General features: G+C 38.2%; 1 protein-coding gene across 2 annotated transcripts in view; it reads right to left on the bottom strand.

The window, feature by feature from the left end:
* LOC118835778 (CD302 antigen) overlaps nucleotides 1–23,311 on the bottom strand; it is a 204,233-nt gene that overhangs the window by 130,566 nt on the left and 50,356 nt on the right. For both annotated transcript variants that reach the window (XM_036743034.1, XM_036743028.1), the window contains exons 9-16: nucleotides 19,739–19,849; nucleotides 18,993–19,081; nucleotides 17,595–17,764; nucleotides 14,281–14,480; nucleotides 13,536–13,678; nucleotides 5,194–5,275; nucleotides 3,491–3,559; nucleotides 1,817–1,934 (exon numbers count right to left, since the gene is read on the bottom strand). In XM_036743034.1, the coding sequence (XP_036598929.1) occupies nucleotides 1,817–1,934; nucleotides 3,491–3,559; nucleotides 5,194–5,275; nucleotides 13,536–13,678; nucleotides 14,281–14,480; nucleotides 17,595–17,764; nucleotides 18,993–19,081; nucleotides 19,739–19,849 (982 nt within the window). The remainder of the gene's footprint in view (nucleotides 1–1,816; nucleotides 1,935–3,490; nucleotides 3,560–5,193; nucleotides 5,276–13,535; nucleotides 13,679–14,280; nucleotides 14,481–17,594; nucleotides 17,765–18,992; nucleotides 19,082–19,738; nucleotides 19,850–23,311) is intronic.

Raw genomic sequence — 23,311 nt, forward strand, 5'->3', positions numbered from 1 at the left:
AACTAAGAAAGCGGCAACTAAACACTAATAGACCTCTCACAAGAATATTTCCTACTCAAACTTTACCTGATTGCTAATACACAGAATCTATATTTAACAGATTTTAAAAGCTTATTCATTTTTCAAGCCTTGAAAAGGTTTTTTTTTCTTATCCGGCAGAATTTTTGTTCCTGCTTCATGGCTTTATGGTCTTCCAGATAACCTATGAATCATAAGATTCCCTCATTCATTCTGCCCCATTTTTCTTATCTTTATTCATTTTGTTTGGGAAAAAATATATTTTCCAACTCCTTTATCCCATTTTACTTTCCAGTGAGAAGAGCCTTCCATTCCAAATTAGAATCTGTCTAAACTCACTTTAATCCAATCAATTAAACAAATACTTATGAAATATCTGCTATGTGCCGGAGACTGTGCTAGGCATTGGTACCCTCAGAGAATTTAGATTCTACTGAGGAGAGGCGTGTGGAGGTGGAAATTCAACATGAAATAAAGATAAGTATAACACAGATTAAGGATCAAAGAAGGCAAAGGAATTATTACATAAAGTGAGATAGGAATATTTGAAAAAGCAGTATGAAACCAGGTAAAGCTAGGCAGAGGAGGTAGAAACTAAGCTGTCCCCAGAAACAAAATAACAATTCTGAAAAGTGAAGTTGAAGAGGAAGTTTATTCCAGCCATGGAGGAGGAATGGCTTGTGCAAATGCAGAGGTGGGAGATGACACATTTGTTTCTTAGAAAACAAGTCATCTAGTTAAGCTGGAAGTTGTAAAACGAAGCAATGTGAAATTAGACTGGGCACAGGTATAATGGAGCCAAAAGTAAGGAGTTTTAAATGCCAGATGAGGCAATGGAGATTCACTGAATGTCTTTTAAGCAGGATATGTGTATGATAGGAGATGGGGAACATGAGACCTGTGCCTTAAGTGGATTTGGGCAGTTATGTTAAGTGTATTCTATGGAGGAGAAATATGTTTGCTACAGATCAATTAGCAAGCTATTACAATAGTTCATTAAAGCAGTGTTGAGGACCTAAACTCTGGTGGTGGCAGGGCAAACGAAGAGAAAAAAATGAATATGAAAGGGGCTTTAGAGGTCGAATTGACATGGCATCTAATAACGTGTTAGTAGTAAGGGAGAGGGAAAGCAATTGTGATGATTTCAAGGTTTTGTGCTTGGGTGACTGGGAAGATGATGTGTTCAGTTTGAGGTGCTGATAGGACATCTAAGTGGATCTCAGACTCAGGAGATCAGAACTGGATTAGATTTGGGAATCATTTGCATAGAGGTGACATCTGAACAAATGGAAATTGAGTTGGAAAGAAAGCAGTGAGAAGAGAAAAGAGGGTTTAAGAAAGAGCTTGGGGATTGACCTCTATTCAGAAGATCAGAGGAAAATAATGGTCCATCAAAGCAGAACAAGGAGGAGAACCAGAGGGAAGCAGTATTGGGAAGCCAAAGAAGAAAATATCCAAGGATATTCAAGAAAGTGACCAAATTTGTCAAATTCTTTAGAAATGTCAAGAAGGATAAGGACTAAGAGAAAAAGCCATTTAGCAATTAAGAGGTCAGCAAAGACCTTTGAGAGAGCAGTTAAGGACAGTGGTATGGGTGGACTACATAGAAGTATATTTTCCTTATAAATCAAAATTCCAAACCTTGTTGAGAATTTTTTTTAAAGCACACAAGTTTTATCTTCATCTCTAGTCTTTGTCTTTTAACCTAAAAAACAGGCTACATATGGTTTCCTGCTTCTCTATAGCATGCACAATACGAAGCCCCAAAGGCTTAGTAAATCAATACCCAACATTTTACCTTTTGGTATCTGGCATGCCCATTCAAGTTTTATATCACAAGAGAAAGGTCTTAAGTAAATAGTCAAGTCCCTGTTTTCATACAAATGCCAACGTCTTCTCCAAAGCATTTGGCTGACCTATAAAGAAGGGAAGTAATCACAAAATGCATTAAGATGTCGAGTGGACATTTCATTTTATTTAGTATTTGCTCAAAGGTCAACATACATTCATATAATATTCATGGTTACCATCACCTGGAACATCCAGGCGGTCATTTTTGTTTGAGACTCTATTTATAAAAGACATTTTATCTTTTCCTGTGATACAAAGTGAGAAGCTGATAAAAACAGGACTGCTCTACACAGATAACTAAAACATTTAGTTTTAAATAAAAAGAGCCTAATAATGACCATGTCTTATACTTTTTTTCTTAGTCCTCATGCTCCTTGACCTCCCTGTTGCAACGGACGTTATTGAGGAGGCAGCACGGTACACTGGGACGAATGCTGGGTTTGGAGCCAAAGGATCTCTAATGTTCAAATTCTAGTTCTTTCGCTTATTACCTGTGTAACTACGGGGAGTCATTTAATTTCTCTGGGCCTGAGTTTTCTCATCTGTAAAGTCAGTGGGTTTAACTAGACGACCTCTGTGGTTTTTTTCCAGCTCTAAAATCTATGATTCTATGACTGCCTCATTTTTCTTGACTCTCTCCCATCCACTGGTTTCTGATATACTACATTCTTCCAGATTTCCTCCTCCTTTGATCATTCCCTCTAGAGTTCTTCTTCTTCCTCCCATTCCTAATGGCCTCATCATTCTCCCAGTCATCCGGCCTCAACCTTAGACCTCTTCTTTCTCTCTTGTTCACTATTCTCGATCAGTCATAAGGTCCTACTGATCCCTTCCTTTGCAATGTCCATACCCATCCTTCTCTTTCTGTCACCATTATCACTATTCTATTTGCAGTCTTCATCACTTCATGCCTAGACTACTAGAATGGCCATTCAATTGGCCTCCCTAAATCCTGGGTTTCCTGACCCTGCAAATTGAAAACAGATTGAGCTCTCTAAAAATTATCCTTTTGATTTTTAAAAAAGATTCTTTGGCACACAAACTTTCTGGTCCTCTATTACTTAAAGGACAGAGTCCAATGTCCTTATCTTGATATTTGAAGGCATCTATTATCTAAACTTGGCCTCCCTTTCCAAACATCTTCTGGTACTGTTCTGTGTGATCCCTTTGAGCAGCCAAGTTGGTTTACTCCCATCTCCTGCTGAATACAGCTTATATTTTCCTGTCTTTGAACTTTTGTTTATGCCATTTGCCATGACTAGAATACCTTCCCTTGTATTTTCTACCTATCAAAACCCCTTCCATCTTACAAGGCCAATCTCAAGGGTCATCTGTTTCATAAAGACTTCCGTATGGAGCATCCTCTCCGAGCTCTGGCCACTTGCTTATTGTGTTAAATAGATAATTATCTTTTTATGTACACATATGTATCTTTTCTTATAAATTTGATTATAAGATAAATGTGGCTAAATGAGGACCTAGCCTATCTTTTAAAAATTCCTCTGAGGTCTTAACATAGGGTCCTTTCACATAGTAGACATTCATTAAATATCTCTGGCTGAAAAAAAAAACCTACCATATTTTTAGTAAGCATCCTATCGTATCCAATCATGCAACTTACTTTGAAAGCAGCACAATCTCTGACATCATAATCTTCCTGAAACTCATTTGATACAACCACAGTAGATACCTGCAGAAGAAAGAGAACTCAAAATTATGTTTACTGATAAAGATTTGCAGTTCAGAAAGGCATTTAGTACATGTGGTTCTAGACAGGGCATACTCCTGGAATTTGAGATCAAGGTCAGAGCGCATACTCTATGAAGCAGAAATTGGTAAAATCAGCTGGCTGCAAATGTAAGCCAATTGCAGAGATCATTTATAAATGAGTTTCTGTGTATCTCTCAAGAGTGTTTATCTCAAGTATGCAAAGAGAGCAGAGCGTCTCCCCTCAAATGTCCATTAGGAGGACTGAAATACTACTATATACATTTCTATAGCACTTAATAGCCACAGAAAGCTTAACAAATATCATAGGATAATAGATTTCCTGTGGGAAAGGAGATCATGGACATCTAGACCAAGCCCTTTCCTTTAGAGATGAGGAAAGTGAAAACCGGGAGGTTAAGTGATTCGCCTGAAGTCATATAAGTAGTAAGTGGCAGAACCTAGAATTTGAACTGAGATCCTCTGTCTTCAACTATTCCTCCCACTGCGCAGTTCTTGCAATACCTGTATAAGGCAGTGTACATATCATTTCTCTCATTTTACGGATAATTATTACTTTGAACTTAAAGGGAAAACTTTTATCTTGATTACTGAAGTTGGCTTCTGCAAGGTCACAGAGCCAGTAAATTTTGTGGCCAAAACTTAAAACTCAGATTTTCTGATGTCAAATCTAATACCTTTTTCCCAGTAAGCTACATTATTAAAATGTAAGTAACAGGATATATTACGATCTAACAAATTATAATATGTCACAGGTAATTGTAAACAGAGTAATGGTTTTGCATAGAGACTAGTAAAAGGAGAACCAGAAAGCAAGAAATCATCTGTGTACCTTTAGCGTGGGAGAGGGAGAAGGAAAGAAGGAGAGAGGGAGGGAGTCTCGGTTTCATCATCTGTATAGCTAATTGTAGCAATAATATTTAGCTAGCATTTATACAACACCTTAAGGTTTGCAAAGCACTTTACAAATATTATCTCATTTAATCCTCCTAACAATCTTGGGAGGTGAGTGCTATTATTATCCCCATTTTACAGATAAGAAAACTGAATGCCTATCCTACCAACCACATAGGGCAGGTGCATTCAATCAAACAAGAATTTTTTAAAGGGCTTTGTAAACTATAAAGGGGATAGCAAATGGGGCTGGGATTTCATTATTACAGGGAATTCCTTTAGAAGGAAACTCCTTCTACCAATATAAGTCAGCATCTTCTCTGAAACTTGGTGTCCTGAGACTCTAAGGGCTACCCAGAGCACTGAGCACTTAATTAACTTGATCAGAGCCACAAAGCTAGTATGTCTCAGAGACAAGACTTGAACTCTGGTCTTCCTGGCTCGAAAATGACAGTGCACCTCAACCTATAAAACACTGTACAAATATAAGGTGTTTTTTATTATAAATCGGTCTCACCATCTCTATGGGGACCATAAGGATTCTTTGAAGTTGACATGGATGAATTACCTTACTATAATTAAATTATGGCATTAAAACAAGTTCCTCCTCCAAAATGCAAAACTAAACCCCAAATTGCCCTAGTGAATGTGGTTTTCCAAAGAAATATAAAGGTAGTAAAAAAGGGGGGAAGATTAACTCACCGGTGTACTGTCGCTCCATTGCCAAGATCCTTGAAAATCTGGACTCCTTTTATTTAAACCTACCCATATCCAACGCTGGTCACTAGGTAATCAGAAGGGGAAAGGGGGCGGGGGAAAGAGTGAGGAAAATTTGATCAACACCATATTTTCCAAAGTATTTAAGGAGGCACTATCTGAAGAGTAAATAGAATTCAACTTGAGTATTGCATTTGTTTATTGCTTAAAAACAAAATTTTGTGTAAGGCACTAATGTTAGGCATTGTGGTTATTACGGGGTGGCCCCAGAGTCTTACAAATTTTTAAACTGTAATGGTGATAAGCTATAATGGCACTAGTAGCTTTAAACTACATTACCACTTTTGGGGCATCCTATATTACGTGACCCATCTCTTATATGAGTTTACGATCTAGTTGGGAAGACATATACATGTAAAAAGATAAAGACAGTATGCATTGTGTGATAAGTTAGTGGTATGATACAGGTATTGAGTTCAAAACAAGAGATCCCTCTGGGCTGCAATGGTCTGAGAAGACTTCACAGAGGAGGAGGTTGACCATGAGTTAATTTTTGAACGACAGAGAGCATTTAGAAAGGAGGGAGAGTGGGCATTCAAAATATAGATGCAAAAGGAAATACAATATTAGACAGAATTTTGTCTCTCAGGTTATTTCTGGACAGAGATCATCCCCTGAAACATATTAGAAGATAAAAGGCCATAGAAGTGCACAATTGAAGGATGGTATGTTTGTGGGTAAATTAATTTTCTATTTAACTGAAGATTTAATTAAATTCAAATCAACAACCATTTATTAAGCCTTTTTTATGCTAGGAACAATGGTAGTTGGCACTGGGACTACAAATACAAAATGAAACAGTCCTTGACTTCAAAGAGGTTCCATTATATTAGTGCAAACCAACTTGAATATGATTTAATTTTCTGACGACTACCACAACAACTAGTTATTAGGCTGTACAAGAGTTTGATGTAGGTTGTTGGCCTGAATCTATACTGCTCCGAGGTTACAAGAAGGTGGAAGGCACATCTCTGTGGCTTCCTGAGCAGTAGAACATGGCTTCCTTTCTCAAAATTAATTACTGAATCAAATGGCTTGAACAAACTTCTCTTACATTGTATTCTTAGTCTTAACAGTATAAAAATCTTAATTTTAAGAACAAAAAATCCTATTTTTTAAGCATTGGAAACAATTTCATCCACCTTGATGACAGAAAAATTATTACTTTCCTCACTTATCATATGAACTTTTTCCTTTGAAAAGTGGGAAACTATCTCATCATAATTGCCACTGTGTCCATCCTCTTTCATGGGAAAATATCCCTAACCTATACTCTTTTAAGATGTTGCCAGTTTGAATCATTATGACCAGGTGGAGCTTTTGCAAAAAAGGCAGGGGGAATCTATGTTTTTTGATTCTATGACAGATGTCAAGCTAGAGAAAGTTTGTGGTGTATTAGTGGCTTGAGAGTGGCAATGCATTTCAGGAAGATGCTAGAAATACAAATTTAAGTTCTACAAGCCAAATTATTTAGTTAATGGGAAGTGCCTTTGGAGGCTTTATTTGTTTTTAATTAGTGGAATGAGTTCTATTTAGTTTTATTAAATTTCAAATGAAATTAAAATTAAGACAAATATCAAGTAATAAACTACTGATAACTTATTAGACAGTTTTTAGACTTGTCTGCTCAAAATGCACATCCCTAAGATGTTTAACATCTTTTCTCTTCTATGAAAGGGTCCTACCTTATTTACCCAACCTTATCTCCTGTTTTTTTTAAACACAGAATTTCAATTCTCACCAGATAGTTTGCTCGCTTTTCCCTTAACATGACATGACATAGACGATCCAGACTTCAACTCTTTATTCCTGCTTTTCCACTCAGCCTTGAATGCCCTCTCTCCACCTATTTACCTTTCTACTAAGCCTCTTTCAAGGCTAAGCTCAAGTACTGCTAACTCCTCCTCTGACTTTTCCAGTCTGCCATGATCTCTTCTTCATCAGTACTCTTGTGGTACTTGTTTTTTCCATCTCACTTTCTAATACAATTACCTACTGCCATAGATCACAAGAATCATAGAATATTAGTTCTGAAGGCTACTTAAAATATACCATTTCCCTGTCCTCCTCCTCCCACTCCCCCCCAATACAGATGAGGAAATTGAGGTCATCTCTGGGTTTAATTTACTTATCTCCTATAACCATGGATAACAAAATTGGCTGTATAGTAGTATGTTTATCACTAAAAAGGAAATAATATTCACCAGCATTTGGGTACACAAATCAGCAAAGTATCTTTTAAAAAAGACACAACTTTCTTTAGTCAAAGAGACACTTACTGTCATATTCCATATATAGGAAGGCAGTGAACTGTGGGAAGGCAATGGGCTATAATACATTCCAAAGAGTATAATTCTTATAGTTATGAAGCCCTGGGCTTGAATCTGCCATACAGGAGCTGTGTAACTACTCGCAAATTACTGCCTCTCTCAGTCGAGTTTCCTCATTTGAATAATACTTCTACTTCTCATAAGCTTGTTGTGCGGATCAAAGGAAATAATGTCTGTGAAGCCTTCTGCAAACCATAAATCACTCCCTACATGTCAGTTATTATCATGTAATCACAGCAACATTTACATTCTGCCCCAAATATTACAAATACAAAGTAGATGTAGCATCACTACTGAAATTTCTCATTTTGATTGACTTAGTTTTCTTAACCTTACTTTTCTTCCTTCCCAACTCCATCCCCCCTCCCTCCCTTGGAGAAAAGACACTGCCCAAATTCTCTAACCACTCATTTACAAGACCTTTCCCATCTTTGAGAGTGATTTTTATTTTGATTCAAAAAGTTATTATTCCATCTTTCATTCTAATTGATTCACTCTACAATTTTAAATATTTTGACTGTAGAAAACAATAATAATTCAGTTTCTCATCACGGTCCCTGGTCTTTCCCTGATAAGGGATAATCAAGAGTTTAAGGTTAAAAAAAAGAAATACGATGGTTTCCTCCAACCCACATAAACTCGAAATGCCTCTTCTTTACTCTGGGCTTTGGAAGAGATGAAGGAGATGGGAAGACTATAGGAAAAAGGAGGTCTGAAGAGGTTTACTCGAAAATAGGTTGACAGACTTTCAAAAAGTAAACATCGTCCTCTTTATTTACCCTTTGTTACTTCAATGACTTGGTATATAATTTTAGGGTATTTGTGCCCAAGCACTTATATTACAAACAGGTTAAAACATTCAGTAACATCCTTGCCCTTGTTCCAGAATGAATTATCCATAGCATCTGATTACTAAGGGAAAACTATCTCAGCTATCACCCCTAAAATACAATTTGATGAGAAATTTTCATCTCAAAAACCTCAGATTTCTCTCTAAAACTTTTTCTGTCACATCATAGGAGGCAGTGGGCACCAATGTGATGTGATTACAAAATCTGCTTTAATCCTATATTTTTTTTTCTACACTGACTTTGCCTATCATATTTGTCTTTAAGAGTTACAAAAACCTTACAACATTAATGACTCAGTGCACCATGAATCCTTTTTATTGCAATACAAAGGGAGGATTTAAAATTTCCCTATACAAAAGTATTGTTAGTAATCAGACTTAACTCAGCATGCTATGTACAATTTGGGCAATGGAGGTCTTGCTGTGTAAAGTTTAACTCCTAGAACGAAAAGTTAAAGGCTTTCAGGAACTAAGATCTAGAAACATAATTTGATACAAATAGTTTTACCTTTTTTTCCTTTTCAAGAGGTAATTCCAATTTGGGTTTAATTATCATCTCTTCCTTACTTCCAATTCTGAGAAAAGATGCAACATCATGTCATCTGTTTTTAGGCCATGCTATACATCTTATGTATGGATGGCTGACGGGTACTGCCAGCATGATGTGACATGTTCCATATGGCTGCATTTTCCTGACTATTCATTGTGTTTAACAGATTGGAAATGATGGGATTATACACATATAGCCAGGGAAGTTCTTTATCACTTAAAAGAAACGTGGGGGTTGAGAAAAAGATTCTCATCATTTTCATCTCCAGGGAAGCAGAGATTATCAATATGATTTTAGATAATCCAACATTCACTTCCATTTCTCTTGTTCATAGGTAGATATTTTCTTCTCTAGGTTGATTTCTAAAGAATAGCTAATTCTTTAGCTATTCTTCTCTGTTGGAATCCCTGACCCAATCCCAGTAGACGTTCAGAGGTTATGTAAGACCTCAGAGAAGAAACTGACCAATGGCTCTCACATCGCATCATGTTCTTGTTTATGACGATATATTCATTTTCTATTGTTTCTAGGATTATAAATTTTTTTAGTCTAATGATCAGGGTCTTCTATCACCGGACATTCCCCTCCTAGTCCCATCTTCCCTTCCTATCCCCTCCACCCTGCCAAGCCTCCAACCTTAGTTGGTCTTTCTGCTCTTGTCAGATCTGTCTCAACATTCAAATGATTTCTTCTTTCTACCCCTATACTTCTTCATAGGTCATTTCTCCACCAGAATTACCCTCCCCATCTTTTATCTCAGTTTATATACACACATTTTTTACACATACGTGTGTGTATATCTCTATGTGTAGAGATATACACACATATCTATATTTATATAGATATGGATACATTTCCCTAACTTCCTTTAAGAGTTACCACCTTCTTGAGAAGCTTTCTTTGATTAATTAACTGATTATTCCCTTGCCCGGTGCTAGTCGGAACCAATAAATAGTTTACACTATACATTATTAACATATCAATCAACCAACAAATACTTATTAACCACCTATTATGTGTCAGACTCTACATTATACCCTGAGGATATAAAAGCAAAAGTGAAATATTCCCTGCCCTCAAGGAGCTTACGTTCTATTGGGTGGACAACATGAACATACACTGGTACATACATGCTATATGCAAAGCAGATGAGGTAATTTGTTGAGGAAGGTACTAGCAGCTGGGGAGATTATGTAATATTGGATTTAGATTTTGGTACTTGAGTACTTGAATCTTGAAGGAAACTAAGGATTCTAAGAGGCAAAGGTAAGAAGGGAGTACATTCAAGGTACTGGAGGCAGCCTGTGCAAAGGCTCAGAGGTGGGAGATTCATGTATGAAGGATGACAAGAAAACTGGTTTGGTTGGACCAGAGAATATATGGGAGTAATGTGTATGCTCCTTGGGGGAAGAAATTGTTTCATTCTTTGTTGTGTATCCCTAATGCCCAGAACCGTTCCTAGCACATAGTAGAGGCTTAATAAATTCTTGTTGATGACTGGAAAGGTAGATTGTAGCCAAATTGTAAAGAATTTTTACTGCCCTACAGAGGAGTTCCTATTTGATCCAAGAACACTGGAGTTTATTGAGTAGGGAAATAACATGGTAATATTAGCTAATTAAAATAATAGAGCATTTATAGAATGCTTTAAGGTTGGCCAAGTACTTCACAAGTATTATTGAATTAGATTTTCACAACAACACTGTGAGCTATACAGCATTATGATTTTCATCTTACAGATGTGAAAGAGGTGAGGTGACCTGCCCAAGGTTACAGAGCTAGTATCTGATGTAGGAACTGAATTCAGGTCTAAAACATATATATCCACTCTACCACCTAGCAGCCCAGGGTCAGAGCTGTCTTTCAGGAATGGAGGATGGAATAGAGCAGGAAGAGACTGGGGGCAGGGTGACCAATTAGGACAGTCCCGGAGTAGTCTAAGGAAGATATGATGAAAAACTAAACAACTAAAAAAAGTACTGCATTTAAAACTTCAAAAAATGAAAAAAGATGGGGAAAAAGATGTATACTCTAAGTCAATCAGATAAAAGGTCTGCCACCTAGAATCCACAAGAACTGAGAAAGCCATAACACTCCCTAATGAAGCAAGAGTCAAAGAGCATTTTCAAAGGAGAAAATAAAAATGGTTAATAACTACAATGAAAGGTATTTAAATTTGCTAATAACTAGTATTACTACACAATAATAAATTATATTAGAATAATAATAAATTATATTAGAAGAAATAATAATGATATCCCTAATAATAAAATATGAATTAAGACAACTGCAAAGAAAAATGACAAGATTCACTGTTGGACTAAAGGGAGTAGGTAGGAAGGGCATCCTAATATATCGCTGGTGGCAATGGTGGAGTGGGGGGACAAATGTTTTGGAGAGCAGTACACGATAGTTACTAAACTGATCTCAATAGTGAAATTTCAGGGAGACTTGGAATAAGACTGACACTAAACATTTTTTCTTCATCTTTTGTTAATTTATTTGGTTCCACTTTGTTAAATTCTAAGGAATATATGTAAGAATTTATTTGCATTTTCTGTTTATTCCATTATTTGTCTCTGATGATCTTGTATAAAATCCTTTTATCCCTACCATCTTTCCCCAATAAATCCAACAATTTGGTGGATGAAAATCTCTCTTCTAGTAATAGTTAAGACAAAGATTATTTCTTTATTATTATTATTTAAATAGTTAAATCACTAATCCAGTTATAGTTAACTCTGTATCCTAGGCTTTGGGAGATCATATGTCAGTGATTCCATTGCGAGGACATTATCCTATAAATGTCCCAAGAAAGAAAAAAAAAAAGATCCAAGTACTTTATAACAGCAAAAAACCCAAAAAACCAAACCACACACCCAAGGATTAGATAACTGTTGTTCACTCCCATAACCCCCACACCTCAATAATCTCCAGTAGCTCCCTCCAGGACCAAATACAAAATCATCTGTTTGGCTTTTTAGAGCCCTTTGTAACCGTCTGCTTCCTACCTGTCCAGTCCTACAACTTAATCCAGGGGCAGGGAAACCTGTGGTTTTGAGGCTACATGTTGCCCCTCTAGATCCTCAAGTGTGGCCCTTGAATCCAAGGACCTAGAAGGCCATATGTGGCCTCGAGGTCACAGGTTCCCCACCCCTGACTTAATCCCTTCCCATATTTTGTGAACCCTCAACACTGGTTTTCTTGTTGTTCCACATACATATATATATACACATATGTTCTTTATACAGATAATACACACTCCCATTCCATGCATTACCACTGGCTGGTCCCCCCGTTTGGAACCATTTCCCTCTTCACCTCCATCTATTTGCTTTCCTTCAAGACTCAGCTCAAATCCTACTTTCTGTAGGACACCTTTCTTGGTCCTTCCTCACTGGTGGTGCCCCTCCCCACCTGAGATTACCTTCCATTTGCTCTGTATACATCTCGTATGTGAGTATTTATACATACATACATATATGTTTATATATGTTTACACACTGTCTCCCCCATTAGAGCGTGAGTGCCTTGAGGGCAGGGACAGGTTTTTTCCTTTATCTCCCCAGAGCTTATCACAGTACCTGGCATAATAAATGCTTGACTGACTACATTTCCTACAATCCAACTAGGACATTTGCATCTGCATATATAGTTTGTATATGAAATCAAAATGATCATTTTCTTACCTCAGACAAGTTCTTCTCTCTTAACTGCCCTAGTTTGTCCAGGGTACCACCAATTCTCCTCAATTCCTAGGCTCAAACCCTTGTAACTACTCTCTACTCCTCTCCCTTGTCTTCCACATTCCGTCAGTCACCAAGTCCTGTTTCTTCTGTTTTCTCAGTATCTTTCTTACCTGTTCCTTCCTCTCAATTCCCACTCTAACCACCTTTGTTCGAGACCTCCTTATTTCTTTTCTGTATTTGTGCAGTAGCCTCACTGGTATACTCATCTCTAGTTTCTTTCTACTCATTTCATCCTACACACTGCTGCCAAAAATTACATTCCTGAATTACAGCTCTGGTCACAGCACCCTAACCTGAGTTTCCCTTCCTATCCAAATTTTATCTCTTTCCATCAAGTGTTATTGCTCTTAAAAAGCCATCCCTATTTGTCCCAGTGATCTGCACTTCCTCTGAAAGCTCACAGCCCTTTTTTACACTCTTCTCAGGGTACTTGTTACGTTCTGTGGCTGTAGTTTTTTGTACACTACCTTGTAGTGCTCCTATGGGGACAATGCTTTATATTCTAGAAATGGGTGTCACTATTATGATTATCATAATCATTTTTCTTTCTCCTAGCTTGTAATTTCCTTTAGGGCTGGTGCCATATCTCATCCATTTTGTATCTTCTCTAGCGCCTACCACAGTTTTTAAATGTAATTTTAAAGTGCAATATAAATGCTGGCTATTATTATCTAGCAGGCACTTAAATGCTTGTTGAAAGAATACTCTCCCAGAAGATGCAAAACACAAACACACAAAGGACATCACTATTATATTTATTTGTTATTATCTGCTTTTAAAGTTATTACCTTAGCTGGCTCTTTAGAAAATTATGAAATCCTGTCATCTCATCCATTTGGTTGAAACTTGGAAGATGTGCTCCAAGTGCTTCGCAGAATCTTTCAGCCTCTTCCCAAGTTCTTTTTCTTGCGACTCTCTCTTTGTGAAACAGCTTAAAAAGGTAAAAAAATAAATTTATTCCATTTTTATAGAAATAAAATTATCCATAGAACTTTTAAAGCTAGCCGCACTAAAATACGTAGTCATTTCATTTGCTTCTAAGATTTGGGGAAAGCAGACAAACCAAGAAACTGATAATAAGCATTCCATACTTTACAATGAGGAAACATTTGATTTTCAAAAGGTTTTAAAATGATCACACTGACTAATTGAGTTATGAGGAGCATATGAGATGGTGGAAGGACAGTGTGACAAGATCATCATACAAATATGACTGTCACTACAAGAGGAAGAGGTTATTGATGTTGTTCAGTCACGTCCAACTCTTCACGACCCCATTTGAGGTTTTCTTGGTAGAGACACTGTAGTGGTTTGCCATTTCCTTCACCTCATTTTACAGATGAGGAAATGGGCAAACAGAGTTAAGTGACTTGCCCAAGGTCACACAGCTAATAAGTGTCTGAGGTCAGATTTGAACTCAGGAAGATGAATCTTCCTGACTGTGGGCCAGACACTCTACCCACTGTGCCACCTAGCTGCCCACAGGAAGAGATAGGTCATCATTTAATAATATAATTAAGAATGTTGTTTTACCTTATAGCAGGAAAGCCCTGTTGGTAAACTGTGCCATCCGCTGGGACAGGGATCATCAGGTTTAGGAACTGCTTCCTCTTGCTCTGGGGGCCCAATTCTTTTCTTGCAAATAGAAAGCGCCTTGAAGGTTTTACAATCCTTGACCTCCCATTTTCCAAGTGAATTTCCACTTGCAAGAGCCACACATCCACCTGGCGAAGCTATGATTCAACCAGTAAATGAAAAGGTTAATCTTTATTTTCTAAAACAAAGCAACACCCACAATTTCTCGTGTTTCTACTCTTCCTTTTGAGGGGGAAGAAGGATAAAGAGAGGGAGAAGGAGGAAGTAAAAGGAATACGGAATTGAATCATACAAAATAACCAAGAGATCTCAGTTAACTTAGGCACTTATTAGATTGGTCCAAGCAGCAAGATTCAGACTTCAAAACAAAATGACACTCAACCATGGGACCTTTGGTGATGTGATCCAAACTTTTTTTTTAGCAAGGTTATTCTGGCAGCCATGTGTAGGAACTACTGGCAAAAAGAGGGGTGAGTGAAGGCTCAAAATCTGAAGAAGGTAGCAAAGAAGAGCCATGGGAAATCTCAACTGAGATGTCAAAGCTTCTTTTCCTTCTTACTTGCTACCAAATAAAGAAGCTATGTGGTTTTCACACTTTCTATTTACAACTATTATATCTAAGGATATAATAGGGCTCCCCAACCACTCAGGCTGAACATATTCTGATTCTCCTCAAGTCCTGAGATCAAAGTGTGCTGGTATGAAGTGAAGTGTAAAGTGAAATCTGAGCCAGGGGGGTGGGGGGGGGAGGTCCTGCCCTCCGTTACCTATACTCCCCTCCTTTCTAGGACTGAAGAGTTGATGGTGGCAGCAGCAACTTGCTTGGGCATCTGCTGGTTAAGGTATACAAATCTACTTTTAGATCCCATGGAATGGCTGGGGGTCCCCGGAATAAAAATTCCCAGGTCAGACTGATTTTCCAAAATATCACGTCATATAAGATAAAAGAAGGAAGAAAACTTAAGAGATCATTCAGTCCAACCATTCTTTACTTTTACATCCTCAGCACCTTGTACAGTATTTAGTATACAGTAGGAACTTAATAAATGTAATTGCTTGATAAGTAAACTGGGTGACTTCCTCATGGTCACATAGATAGTAAAATGTCAGAGCTTGGATGTGAATATAGGTCCTTTGGCTTTAGATTTAGAATTCCAGTAATTACTGAATGTTAGTGAGAGAAGATTCTTGGGATCTGTCTCCAAATCAGTTTCACAGGAACTCATAACTCTCTAGACCTTGAACTAGAGAACTTTCTTAATTGATTTACATACCACTTTAAGGTTTACAGAGCGCTTTACAAACATCATCTCATTTTCTTTTCACTACAACCGAAGTAGGTGTATTACTATCACCATTTTATAGATGAGAAAACTGAGGTAGAAGGAGGTTAAATCACCTTCCCAGTGTCACAGAGCCAGTAAACTCAGATTTTCCTGACTCCAGGTCCACTTTACCCCAACCAAACCAACCTCACAGAGCTACATATTCCCTCTCCTACCCTAAGAGGAGTAGAAAGTTTGGTAATAATAATAGCTAACATTTATGTAGCGCTTACTGTGTTCCAGGCACTGTGCTACGTACTTTACAATCACTGTCTCATGTGACTCTCATGACAATCTTGGGAGGTAGATATTATTCTCCCCACTTGGTAGTTGAGGAAACTGAGGAAAACAGGTTGACTTGCTGAGGGTCACGTAGCTGGTAAGTGTCTGAGGCTGGATTTGAACTCTAGTCTTCCTAGCTCTAGGTCCATTCTCCCACCTAGTTGCCTATAAAGTAGAAACTTTCCGAGTCTAAAGGGTAGAGTCCAAACACTGCCAATGGCTTCCATTACAGTCACTGTATCAGATGAGAACAAGTGAAATTCACATAATTCAAACATTAGAGAAAGAATGTTTTATAATTTACTGCTGACTATGAGTCTAACCAATTGTAATTACAGTCAGTATTCAAAACTATCCAGAGATGGACTAGCTCACCTGTAGATGAAGTTAAATCCCTCCTATCTTGATCCTGCCTTTCCCTAGTCACCTTTTACAAACAGTTGTTGAATGGTATCAAGTTATGTACGACTCTGTGACCCCCATTTGGGGTTTTCTTGGCAAAGATACTGGAGTGGTTTGACATTTCCTTCTCTAGCTCAGTTGACAGATGAGTAAACCGAGGTCAACAGGGTTAAGTGACTTGCCCAGGGTCATATAGCTATCTAGTAAGTGTCTGAGGCCAGATTTAAACTCATGAAGATGAGTCTTCCTGATCACAAGCCCAGCACTCTACCCACTGCATCACCTAGCTGCCTTTTGCAAACAGTAAGACCCAGCAATTATCTGATCCTGGAGAAGGAATTAAGAAAATAAGTGGCAACTGAGTAATAAAAATAGGTGTGCCATTTCACAACAGCATTCTGGATTTTGGTTGAAGTAATAAAAGAGATGTGAAAATCAGCTCTAGTTATTAAGAGCCATGTCATTAGGTGATAGTCTATATAAGAAGGGTTGGTGGTCTCACTTGCTCCACTGCAAAGCACATTTTGTATCACAGAGCAATCAATCAACAGATAAGCACTTACAAAATGCCTACTATGTGTCTGCCAGGCCCTGTGCCAAGCACTAGGAATGCCAAGGCAAAAATGATACAGTCTCTGTCCAGAAGGAGCTTATATTCTTAGGACAGATAGGAGATTTAGAGATGGAAGGGATGTTAGAGTTTATTTGGTCCAATGCTCTTATTTTATACATGAAGATACCCAGGGAAGACTTGACCAAGGTCACAAAGTGTCAAAATTGGAATTTTTTTCAGTCAGAGTAGTGAGGTTTTATTATACATCGATCAGGTGGTCAAGATTTCTAGTAAATGTGCGGTATTTGGGACACCAATACAAGCAGGTGAGATTCTAAGAATCTGCATGTCAAAACTGGAAATTTGAACCTAGGTCTGACTCCAAATTCAAGGCTTCACCACACCATACTGCCTCAAACACTTTGGCTAGGGACTTAATAGATAAGACATAGTCACTGCTCTTATTTAAGGAATATAGTTAGATTTCTGCCTAAAAATCTTATATTACCTTTAGAGCTCAATACAAAGCTTTCTATACAAGAACAACACAAACATTTGTTGAATTAAATTAAATATTATTATCAGCCAAAACCAAATTTCAGCAAAGTTGTTAAACAGAGAAGACATGTGGAAAAGATTCAATTTAACAAGGCATCTTATTCCACTTCTTTCAAAGAGGAGGCACTTACCTGGCTCAAGAGAATTCCAGTTTACATAGGTTACAACCGGCTTTGTTCCATTTACATTTGCCCATTTATACTCTCCTCGTGAATCTTCATCTCTCAAGCCAGTCCAAAAGAACTTCCCTCCACCTTTGCTGTACTTTTTAATCATGCTGTTTAAGAATTCTTGCTCGAATCTGTAAAATAAGGTTCAAATGATTTATCCGTGATATTTTACAGTATCAAATTACTATATAGATGAAAGAAGCTAGCATTCTCCGTAAGAATGAGGGGCAGCTAAGCTAGGTGGCTCAGGGGACAGAGCACTGTCCCTGGAGTCAAGAGGACATGAATTCAAATCTAGCCTCAGATTTACTAGCTATGTGACCCTGGCCAAGTCACTTAACCCTGACTGCCGTCCCCCCCAAAGAATCAATCGACGAATATTAAGTGCCTACCATGTGCCAAGCACCCTACTAGGCACCAGGACAAAAATGAAATGTATATTCTATCGAGAGAGACACATAAACATTTGTGTATACATGTACATATATATTTTAAAAAATGAATACATAAATAGAAGGTAATTTTGGAGGAAAGGAATAACAAGTGAGGGGTTCACAAAATCCCTCATGAACAAGTCAGCACTTGAGATGAGCTCTGAAGGACATCCAGGACTGACTATAAGGGGCAGAGGTAAGAAGGGGGAGCAGGCTGAGCATGGAGACCAGCGTCCTGTGCTGCGCAGGCAAGGCAAGGATAGAGGAGGTGGTGTGTCATGTGTAAGGGCCAGTAAGAAGGCCATTTTGGCTAGACTGTGGAATTTGCGGAGGGGAGTAATCTCTAAGGAAGCCAAACTGTGAAGGGCTTTAAAATGTCATCTAGAGGAGTTGGTTTTTTCACTCTAACGGTAATAAGGAGATGTTGGGATTTGCTGAGTAGGCAAGCAACAAGGTCAGATATGCACTTTAGCAAAAACACATTGGTACCTATGCAGAGGATGTCTCTTATCCCATTCACTAGAGGGGAAAGATGAGGAAGGGAGACCAATAAGAGACAATTAAAATAATCCCAGTGAGAAGTAAAGAGGGTCTGAACAAGATTATGGCCATTTGAATAAGGAGAAGGATGTGAGAGATGTTGCAGAGGAAGAAATCACATGACTTGGCAAAAGATCAGAAAAAAACTGATGCCTTCTTATATGAAGCAGAGAGCCCACTGGCTTCTGAATTTAGAGGATTGGGGTTCAAATTCTGTAACTAATGCTTAAGATTTGTGTGATCTTGGACAAGTCATTTAACTTCCCTGAGGCCTCAGTTTCCTCACCTGTAAAATGTGGGCACTGGACCGGATAGCCTCTGGGGTCCCTTCCAGCTTCAGATCTATGCTCCTATGAACATCCAGCTTACCTGATGGCTGTCATACCTGCTAGTTATTGTCAGGTTGCAGTGAGTTCCAAAGAGGACCTCCTCCTTATAGATCTTATAACAAGCTTCTCCATGCCTTTCCCAGCCCTAAATCAGAACAGGTTATTACCATAGAGTACTCCAAGATAGGCGACGTCTCTCTGACTCAAACAAAGTATGGAACCATTAAATACAAAATCCTAAATTCAATTTAATTGCTGGGCAGGGAGCTAGCAGCTTAGGGTCTCTGTGTCCTGAGGATAGGAAACAACAGATTCTAACAGAGGTAAGGAGCCTATTAGACATAGGAAGCATACAAGATATATGACTAAACCAACCCCAGAGTACGGTGGTATATGAAGCAGTGGTTGTATGTTTTTGCATGACTTCTTAGGTGTATTAACATCCCAATATATAATTCTCCAAATGGAAATTTTGTTCTATCTATCATGAACCTTTGGCTTGCTCCAGTATGAGGGTTCTTAACTTTTTGGACCCCTTGGGCAATCCAGCGAAGTCTATGGATCCTTTCTGATAATGAAGTCTATGGATCCTTTCTGATAATGTTTTTAAATGCACAAAGGAAATCAATTATTGAAAAACAGTTAACAAAAGACTTAAAAAACAAGTTCACAGACCCTCAGGTTAAGAATGCCTGGTCTAGAAACAAAAAATATTTTCTCCCTCTAAGCTTCATTTTTTTCCCCACCTAACACCATTTCTGGCTAAGATGGGCTCCATGTTGGCTTAGGGATTTCAATATACCTCTTCTTGAGGACAGTCCTTATCCAGTCTTGTTTCATTGATAGTCTTTCCTGTTTTCTTGCATACATACTTGAGCTTCTTTTCACAGGACTGGACTCTCCAATGACCTAACTGTGGTAAAAACAAGTGGAAAAGTTGCTTAGGAAAAAAAAGGTTTGTTATAAGCTTTAAAACTGAACTCTGAGTTGTTTCTCTTCTCATCACCAAATAATAATATGAGAGGCTCTTAGAGAGGCTCTCATTTGTCCTATAGGGAACACTGCCCCAGACAGGCTGTCAGCATCACATCAAGGTCCTAGGGGACACTAATTTCATCTTCCCATGAGCTTTATCATCATTCTTAATTGACTATATTATCCCTTGAGACAGGAAGACAGGTGAGAAGACTATTTCAAAGAGAACAGAACACTAGGCAATCTTCTTCCACATGACATCCAGGATGGCTAAGATTCACCCACAAACAGTTATGGCCCTTGGGCATTCACTTAACTTTTCTGGGTCTCTGTTTCCTCGTTTGTAAAATGAGAATAATACATATACCACCTAGAGTTCATATGTAGAGAAGCACTGTGGTATAGGGTGTAGGGTTCTAGAGTTGGGGGTCAGAAGATTTAGGTTCAAATCCTGCCTGTGAGACTCCAGCCATGTCAAGCAACTTCTTTGTGGCTTATTTTTCTCATCTGTCAAATGAGGGTGTCAGATGCGATGACCCTTAGGGTCCCTTCAAACTCATAAATTTAGGTTCCTATGACCTCAAAGTGATATGGTTAAAAAAAAAACCTTAAGGCACTATACATTTGAGCTCTCATGATCTATTATGTTGCCTTAAAAAAGTTTGAAAGAACTTATTCTCCTTAGAACTATAACTAGAGATTCTCACAGATGAGTGGAAAGGGCTCCTGCAGCTATGATTGCTGCAATTCATTTCATAGTGACTAGTTTATGGTTTCCACAACCCTTCTGATTATGTATAAGGATCTCTTTGTTTCTTGGAATTTTTGACTGCCTAATAAAATCTTTTCCTTGGGAAATGTGAATAAATCAATGCTGCTTGCTAAAAAATAAGCTACTTAACATACACTTTAATACATAGCTATATTATTAAAACTCAAGGCTTTTATCTCCCTGTTAGGATCTGTTTTGGAAGTTTATGCCCTCCTGAATCTCAGTTAGGATTCATATATAGAATTCCAAGGGAAAAAGATGAAAAAGCACCTCCATAAGGCCTTTGATCCTCACTTGAAAGACCAATCTAAGGCCAGGAATGGAACTGGCCAAAGAATTTTGAATTGGCTACCCACATACCTATGTAGTTTTAAGTGCTTTCTGAATTTTCCTTTCACCCTTGAAACCAGCCAATATCTCCCCCAATTTCCCCAATTATACTTAATAAAGAAGAATCCATCAGGGTCCAAAGTGTCCCATAGCACTGGGATGGTGGACAAGATCTTCCACAGTCCTTTGTTGGCAAGCCACAAGTCCCTCAAGTAAAAGAGGAAACATCACAGTCCCATAGTCACATACAACTCAACTAATGACTACACTCAAAGCATAGATTTGAAAAGCAGAGATAATAAAAAACCTTGCTCCTCCCAAAATGGAGGGAACATTTCTAACACACATCAGAGACAGAGTTTAGAGTTTTCCTGTACAAAAGGGGAACCCTAGAAATTGTCTTTGGAGGGGTTACCACATCATTCCGTCAATCAAGATGCAGATTTGGAGGCCTGCAACAGGCTCCTCCCCTCTTTAGCCAGATGGTAAAGATTTATCTTCTAATAAATCTCTTGAACTCACAATCTTTTGCATGGGGTTTTTCCACATCCTCTTTCTGGTGTGAATGCTGAGTTAGTCACTTTAAGACATATCAGCTACCAAATGGAGGAACAGAAATGGGTGCAAAAACAGATCAAGTTTCCTCATTTTAATAAAAAAAAACTCCAAAGACTCATACAGAGAGCCCAAATTAATTCCAACTGCTGTGGTGAAAGTGATCTAATGTGTAGCTACTCATGTATGGTTGAGTTGGACTAAAAAGAAGTCAGAGGAGTTGAGATTGAGGAACTGGGAGGTGAAGGGATGTGAACAGGAAAGAATTTAGGGTGGAGAAGCAGACAGCGAGGTGACTAGAATTACTGGAGAGGAGACTGACCTGGAGGTCCATGGGTAAAAACAAAGATCTGGCCAGAATGGGATAGATTTTAAAGCGAGAGGTGGTTGCTAAGTGATGGTGATGGAGTCAGGGTGTAACGGCAATGCGGAGTTAGAATTATGCTGACTCCTTTCTTTGGCCCCACATATCACAGAGTATGAGAAAAGGAACAGTCAGCCTTAAAGAGGATGCCAAAAGATGTGGTAGCTTGAGGGAAAAAATATTCTAGGTGTCAGTGAGCATCAGAATATGGAAAGAACGTGAGAAGAGAGCTAAGTTGAAGGCGAGTGTGATAACCAGAGGAAGGCTCCAAAAAGCACCATGTAAAAGTAAGGACAGAGGAGGATAGTTGTGGAAGAAGTTCTAGGGGGAAGGGGTTTCCACCTAGGATTAGTTCAGTGGTTGTAGTGAAAGAGAATGCCAAGTGTAGGATAACAACATAAACAAAAAGAAGCCCCCCCCCACAAAAAAATCAACTATGCACATTGATGTGACCAGATCATCTTGGATCTCCTCCTATTAGTAACGAGCCTTTGTTTTAAACTCTTGGTATGGTCAGAATTTAATATTACCATAATGACTTAAAATTCTTTTTAGTGCTTGTGGCTATTAGAGCTTTTTTGAATAAAATTTTATGTATAGCTAGTATTTATGCTGCAGTCCTGTTCTAAATACCAGAGTAATTTCTAAAAGTGCTTAGCACAGTGCCTGGAACACAGAAGATACTTAATAAATGCTTGTTAAGTGATCTGCCCAAGGTCGTGACACAAGTAGTGACTGTTAGAGTTGGGATTTGAACCCAGGGCCGCTAACCCCAAAATCAGTGCAGAAACTAAATTTAGCTTCAAGGTCCTAAATAGAACGGTGTGTAACTGGTTCTATAGGTGATGATTGTGGTAGAGCCCCTTTAGCTTATTATAGGTAGGGGAGGATGCATTATTTGTTCGATAGGACACACACCATCTGTGCTCATAATTACTGGCAAATCTTTATCGACTGTAACAGGCATTGTGCTCAGTGGTTTAAAGACTGAGAATGAGTTGAGACCATCCCTTCTCTCAATGTGTTTACTATGGACGAGCTAGAGAGCATTTATTAAGGGCCTACTATGTGCCAATCACTGTTCTAGGCACTAGGGATACAAATCACAAAGAATGAAACAATCCCCACTCTCAATGGTGGGGATGGAGGAAGGGAAGTATTTTCATATATATATATATGTTATATATATATACACATACATACATATATGTATGTATGTATATACACACATATACATAGATACACACATGTATATGTATGTATACATGTGTGGATGTATGTACATAATAAGTATAAACAGAAAAAATACAAATAAATATAAGATAATTAAATGCAAAGAATTTAGGTAGAGAGGGCAGGGATAGCTTAGTTTGTAATTA

Source organism: Trichosurus vulpecula, chromosome 2 (genome assembly GCF_011100635.1).
Source record: "Trichosurus vulpecula isolate mTriVul1 chromosome 2, mTriVul1.pri, whole genome shotgun sequence".
Classification (NCBI taxonomy): Eukaryota; Metazoa; Chordata; class Mammalia; order Diprotodontia; family Phalangeridae; genus Trichosurus; species Trichosurus vulpecula.